The following is a 6,938-nucleotide window of genomic DNA, read 5'->3' as shown; positions in this document are numbered from 1 at the left end:
AGACAGACAGACAGACAGACAGACAGACAGACAGACAGACAGACAGACAGACAGAAAGGAAAAAGACAGAGAGAAGGACACAATATGATAACAGCTTTTTACCACCTAGTTTACAAAATGACTCACAAATGCGTACGTTTTTCTACCAGGCACAAGAATCGACATGACAGTTCCTGTACTTATGAAATTCGAAGATCTTCAGAACGGTCAGTTCAGAAAAACCATGTTATTCTACCTCGCCATTCCCAACCCCCCAAACCCGTCTAATGGTGACGTTTTCCTCGAAACCGTGCCAGCCAACACCAACTTCATGGTCAGGTGAGAAAACAAGAGTTTTTCATCTGTCCATCCATCCATCCATCCATCCATCCATCCATCAATCCATCCCATCCCATCCATGAATGACTGTTTGACAAGCTTTGTTTATATCTACCTTTCTACTCGTACATATCTAAGTGCTTGTCTACCTCTCTCTCCTCTATCTCTCTATTTTTTTCTCCTGACTCTCTCTCTCTCTCGCTCTCTTTCTCTCTCTCTCTCTCTCTCTCTCTCTCTCTCTCTCTCTCTTTCTCTCTCTCTCTCTCTCTAGACATGAGACGCATAGCCATTTAGAATAAAGATATTTTAATCCATCTACCATCTACCAGAGTATAAATATAAACCAATCTCTACTCCTTCTTTTTTTGTATTTGTGACTCTCGTGTAACACATCTAATCTTTGGCAATTGTATCCCGATCTAATTGTGTTGCAAGTTCCTTAAAACGTTTGCTAAAGCAATCAAATGCTCTTCACCAGGTCATGGCGTACATTCTTCTGGGCAACTACAAGGTCCTACAACGACAACATGGACGCTCTAAGGGACGCAATCGGGAGCTCAGCGTCCGTCAAACCAAACCTTTTTTACAGAGTTAGTTATGACTCCCCCATGACTTTTGGCCGACACAACGAAGTTTGGCTGGAACCACAATAAAATCTGATCAAGACTCTTAATACTCAATGCCCGTTACTGAAAGTTTCGTGAAATCCCTCTTTGACATGGTTTGACACATTACAATTCGAGATGGTGCTGGCCGGTGTACACTACATACATTCACGATATCATTATCAGATCGACGTCTGTTTTGCTTCATCACATTTGGCAGTCCATTAGAGCTTATAGCATGCCTCTCACAAACAAAAGATCTGACCACCTCCCTCTTTTTCATAACGCGCAGTAGCCTTCTGATTGAATATTTTTATCAAACGTGTACTGATCTAGAGAATCAATATTTGATTTTGGAGGATTTGATCGAATTTGTGCTCAAATGGTAACTTTTACCACTCCATGAAAGAAATCTTGATCGCTATAATTTAATGTATCAACGTTCAAATTGGAGATTTGACGAAACTTACTGCAGTGTGCCCTGGGTCAAACTTCCCTGGACAACACTCATAAATCCGGATCACGACACTGTTTTGCTTCTTAATTCCTTCCTCGACATTCCTCAACTTGTGTTGTGAATGGTGAATTCCTTGTGTATGCCGAACAACAGGCACAAACTGGGAGAACATTTTAATGTTCTATATTGTAATACTGTTTATCTTGACTTTTGTTCTATTGTTGGGACAAGATCTCAAGTGAAAACGGGAAAATCTAAATCCATCTGTCTCTTTATGTACATAATGTTGCTGTCGTTGTTTCTGTGATTTTAAAAAGTTGTTTTCACTATACACGGCGGAAGTGTTTGTTTATATAAATGAGAGAGAGAGAGAGAGAGAGAGAGAGAGAGGGGGGGGAGGGAGGGAGGGAGGGAGAGAGAGAAAGAGGGTGAGAGAGAGAGAGAGAGCAAGACAGAAAGAAAGGCAGAGAGAGAGAAAGAGAGAGAGAGAGAGAGAGAGAGAGAGAGAGAGGGAGAGAGAGAGAGAGAGAGAGCAATACAGAAAGAAAGGCAGAGAGAGAGCAAGACAGAAAGAAAGGCAGAGAGAAAGACCACGAAACGCTTTGTTCTATTCTGTTGAATGCTCAGATTTCACTTCTGATATGTGACAAATAAAAATGATGTAAAACGCAAATATGACTTTCCCAGTTTTTTCATATATACAAAACACATGCAGAACTCTATGTAATCTGTATCAACAGTTTGTTTTAAAAAAAACACTTTTAATTTGGAGTTTAAAGAATTAAACAATCAAAAACATAAACCGGGTGGTTGGCGGGTGCTCTGGTGTGGTTTGCTCCTTTTTTCTTATCAATCATCTATCGTCCTTATCTCTCCTACTTCCTTCTTTTTTGTGTACGTTACTCTCTTGTAACACATCTATTCTTGAGCACTTAGATCTATATGTGAGGCAGTGTGGTGGAATCAGGCTCTCGTCAAAGTGAACAAACTTGCATTTTTCCGCAGGTTTGTGAATTTTAATCAAATTTTTGTCTTTGCCTCAACACCTTTCTTTGCAATATAAAGAACTCATTTATGTGCAGATTTTTCTGAAAAACGTTGAGGCACAAAATATGAAAATTTCAGTTACCGTGGACTCTTAGGAAATAACTAATCTTTGGCGGCCATTTTCTCACTAATTTTACCTCCGAAAACAGGTGACCCCCCACCCCCCTTCTTTCGCAAATATCTCGACTTGTATTCAAGATAAATGGATGTTTGTGCGACGTGCTGACAAAATGAGTTACTTATCGCAATTCGCAAATTGTAATGGAGATATTGGGCAAAAATCGATATTAGGGTCAAGCTGATAGGTTTTCTATTTAAGCCGTATTATTTAAGTATGCCATGTCTTCTATTATTTCTTACTTACACATTGTAAAAACTTCATCTACTTGCGTAAGGTATCTTATTTCCATTTGGCTTGATGAATCCGAGAAGTGACCCATTTTATCAGCACCCTTCACATTTTTTTTCATCCAAATAAAGACAAGTGAACAAGCTTTAAAGTGATACCAATAACTCTATATGTCCAAAAATTGACGAGAGCCTGATTCCATCACGCTGCCTCACAAATGACCTTTTTAGGTTGCAAGTGCCGTAAAACCCTTATGAAAACTAAAACTTAGAATATCTTGTGTGCACCTCTCTTCATGCCATGTCGAGGGATCCGGTCATATTAGCAAAGAGATGTAACTGCGCCACGAAATTAATCTATGTTGTCTGACAAAGGGAAGGTTTCGAGCTCGTATTGTAATCTAGATGTCTTAGGCCCCCACCAACACAGTTTAGAACATTTAGGAGGTGGGCAGCTTGGAATCCCAGCCTGAGGTGGATGCACCGTCCCAGCAGACGCCACAAATGAAGTACTTTTAAAACAGTCGTTCTCAACTTTTTTCAATTGTCATACCCAAACCCCGAAATAAAGTAATAAACAAACCCTTTAACCCCCCCCCCCCCACCCCACCCCCCAAATGCGTACAATCCAGCAGCAGACAATTAATAATACCTACGTAACATAGTTAATACAGACTGTACCTTTGATGTTTCAAATCAATCTAATTTCAAGCAAATATAAGTCGAGAAAAAGGAGAGCACACATACACACACACACACACACACACACACACACACACACACACACACACACACACACACACATACACACACACACACACACACACACATACACACACACACACAGTGATAGAAAAAATAAACTAGTGACAGGGCTGTGCCTGTGTTTTGAAATTCTCGGGGAAGTCTTAGATAAAGCAAGGCACATATCATCAGCAACAGCTAGCTTGTTCCTTGCTTTTGTCTTGAGTTGGACAAGGGTAGAAAATCCACTTTCTCAAAGGTAAGTCGAGGCAAATGGGACAATGACTCAAAGTGCTGTTTTGCTGACCTGAGGGTATGATTCCTGGAGTGAACGCCAAAACAGTACTGCGCAAGAGATTTCTCAAGAAACGTGTCGCTTGCTGACGAATCATGTCTCAATTCCAAAAGCTCGTTTTTAATGACATCTGCAATTACAGTGATATCTAGTCCAGGAGTGAAAGGGTTTCCCACAAAAGCTTCTTCACCACTGTCAAGGTCAGGAAAATAGAGGGGCTAGTTCTTGAACGCATCTTCAAGTGATTTCAAATGTGCAGCAATGTCAACTTGAAGATCAGTAGACAAGGTCTCCTCTGGATTTAACAGCTCTGTGAAATGTTGGTAAGCATAGCAATGTTTCCCTCTGTAACTTTCCGGTCCCAATTCTGAATTTTTTAAAAATAAAGCCACTCAGAACGTCTTTAAACCGTACAAAGTTTGTCTGTTGACCTTGAAGTTTCAATTTGATTTTGTAGAGGAAGTCAAACATATCAAACATAATACTATAGGCAAGTTTTTGAATCCACAAATCATTTGAGAAGAGCCTGCTGAGCTCATCTTTTCCTTGCACTTCAAGGAAGAACTTGATCTGATCTCCTCTCTCAGCTCGAAGACCCGAAATACACCGTTTCCTTTCGATAACCATCGAACTTGAGTGTAGATAAGCAGTGTTCCATGATCTGCACTCATGTCAGAACAGAGTTCCTTGAACAGTCGTGTACTTTGGGGGCTGCACTTCACATACTTGACAACCTTAACAGTCGATTCCAACGTTTCCTTCGAAGTGCGATTGAGTCTTGCAAGCTAGTGCATATCTATGTGTTATGTAGTGAATGTCTTTTGCGGGTGGTGCTTTGTCTTTCACTTTTTCCTGAAAGCCCAACTTAGATCTCTTCATGGCTGGCGGGGCTCCATCAGTACAAATACCGCACACATTCTTCCACTCAAGACTCAAGACCCTCGTTTAAAAAAAATTAGGATATCTTGTTAATGACATCATCAGCTGTTGTTGTGGTGTCCAGTGGGGTGCAAAACAAAAATTCTTCTTTATTCATATTTTTTCAAACACATATCTCACAAAAACCAGTAACTGTTATCACGATGCCACATCAACTGATTCGTGAAGCTGGAACGAGAACATGGGGGGAAGCTTTGATCTCCTTTACAACCTGTTCTTAATGTTTGAAGACATGCGTGCAATACGCCTCTTGACAGTATCACTCGAAAGGGGAACTTGCTGCAATTTCTTGCACTAGCCTCACCTAACATCAGTGTGCCATCTTTATTGTGCCAAGCTTTATAACTGTTTCTTCAAATTGAGGGTGGTTTCTTTTTTGCTGTTGCTATTTCTCTCTCTCTCTCTCTCTCTCTCTCTCTCTCTCTCTCTCTCTCTCTCTCTCTCTCTCTCTCTCTCTCTCTCTCTTCCAATTTTTTAAAATCTCCTTTGTCAAATTTCCTGACATAACCGTTACTGTGTGTTTATTGTTCTGCCATGCAACAACATAGCTGTATAATTTATAGATTTTATTTCTCAGCTAGGCCTATGATCTTATTAGAGATGACAAGCTATAGATGCCTACAAGGAATTACAAAGAGACAATAATTGAATAAGAGTTTCCGTGATAATTATATTTTTACAGTGACATCCCTTGGGCGTGGGTTAAATCTACGCCAGGGCCTAGGTGTACAGAAATTAAGCTCACGCGAGACAGGTTAGGATGAAAATATGTATGACTACCATTACCATGCTTCCCCCTGTGAACCCCTTCTCTGAAGCCAGCACTCATATGGCTCGTCATAAACGAGGCTTCAAGCTATTCTGCATTGGCCTATGGCGAGGCTAAAATATTGAAAGAACAGAAAACACTGAAAACCAAACCTATGGTTGGCCCAGATAAACAGGCAGGGCAAACTGGAGTCGCCTTGTTGTTTCCCTGGCCTTGTTTAGAAGTTCAGGTGTTTACCCTTTTTCTTCTTTCAACCAATTGAAGAGGGAACCGTATTTTGACAATTGCCAGGGAAAGGAAAAGATCAATGTTTTACTTTTCACAAAATCCTCAATGATTTCGCGACCCCCCCCCCCCCCCCCCCAGAATGGTCTCGCGACCCACAGTTTGAGAACCCCTGTTTTAGAAGGATAAGAAAAGCAAAATCTTACCCGACCTGGACTTAAACCCAGAGCGTCCACGTTAACTTAACGCCACAGACTGTAACAGCACAATAATTGTATAGTGAGTCAGCTGCCGCAGTTCATGTTTTCGCTTTTGATATTAGCGCACGTTTATTGTACTAAAAAGTACGAGAATTTAACCCCAGGATTTTAAAAGGGGTGGGGTTGGATATTCATGAGATTAGTAGTATACCAGTGAATTATTAAACTATGAACTTGTGTGAATCGTATGGGAATTTTGACCTGATTATGAGGCACACATGTCTACCGATGAATAAGCTTGGTCTATACAAAACAGATTCTTACACACGGGTTGAATACTCCTGCTGCCACATAGGTTATACTGTGGTGAGACAAAGGTTAATGGAGTGAACCCTGACCAAAGACCCTGGAATTGGGGGTCCCCAAGACAGTTGACGTGAGCATGGCTACATCATCTGGTTACTTCTGTTGTAGCGCTGTGTACCAACCGTGTTGACTTTGTTTCTGTTAGATCTTAACAAACAACGCCGGAAGGGGCGGGGAGGGAATGAGGTTTGAGAGAGCTAAAAAGAGAAAGAAAGAAAGATCTGTGTGTGTGTGTGTGTGTGTGTGTGTGTGTGTGAGTGTGTGTGTGTGTGTGAGTGTGTGTGTGTGTGTGTGTGAGTGTGTGTGTGTGTGTGTGTGTGTGTGTGTGTGTGAGTGTGTGTGTGTGTGTGTGCATGTGTGTGTGTGCGATACTGACAGACAGAGAGAGAGAAAAAAAAAGAGAGAGAGAGAGAGAGAGAGAGAGAGAGAGAGAGAGAGAGAGAGAGCGAGAGAGAGAGAGGGAAGGAGGGAGGGAGGGGAGAGGGAGAGAGAGATCAGAGAAAAAGACAGCATCACCATATGACTGCTATGGTATTGCTACAAGCCAACGTCCTCTCGAATTGAGCATAATATTTTTAAAATGCATTAACACAGACAGTATGCCTACTGTTGACTGGGTACAGTT

The 6,938-nt window shown here is 41.3% G+C and overlaps 1 protein-coding gene across 1 annotated transcript in view; it reads left to right on the top strand.

Annotated features, from left to right (window-relative positions):
- Positions 1-971, top strand: part of LOC101864217 (heme-binding protein 1) — a 2,771-nt gene extending 1,800 nt beyond the window's left edge. Inside the window, exons 3-4 of the mRNA XM_005096498.3 lie at positions 150-318; positions 797-971. Of these exons, the coding sequence (XP_005096555.2) occupies positions 150-318; positions 797-971 (344 nt within the window). The remainder of the gene's footprint in view (positions 1-149; positions 319-796) is intronic.
- The last annotated feature ends 5,967 nt before the right edge of the window (positions 972-6,938 follow it).

Source organism: Aplysia californica, unplaced genomic scaffold (assembly GCF_000002075.1).
Source record: "Aplysia californica isolate F4 #8 unplaced genomic scaffold, AplCal3.0 scaffold00130, whole genome shotgun sequence".
Classification (NCBI taxonomy): domain Eukaryota; kingdom Metazoa; phylum Mollusca; class Gastropoda; order Aplysiida; family Aplysiidae; genus Aplysia; species Aplysia californica.
Note: the sequence above shows the minus strand (reverse complement) of the source record. Positions and strands in the feature narration are given on the sequence as shown.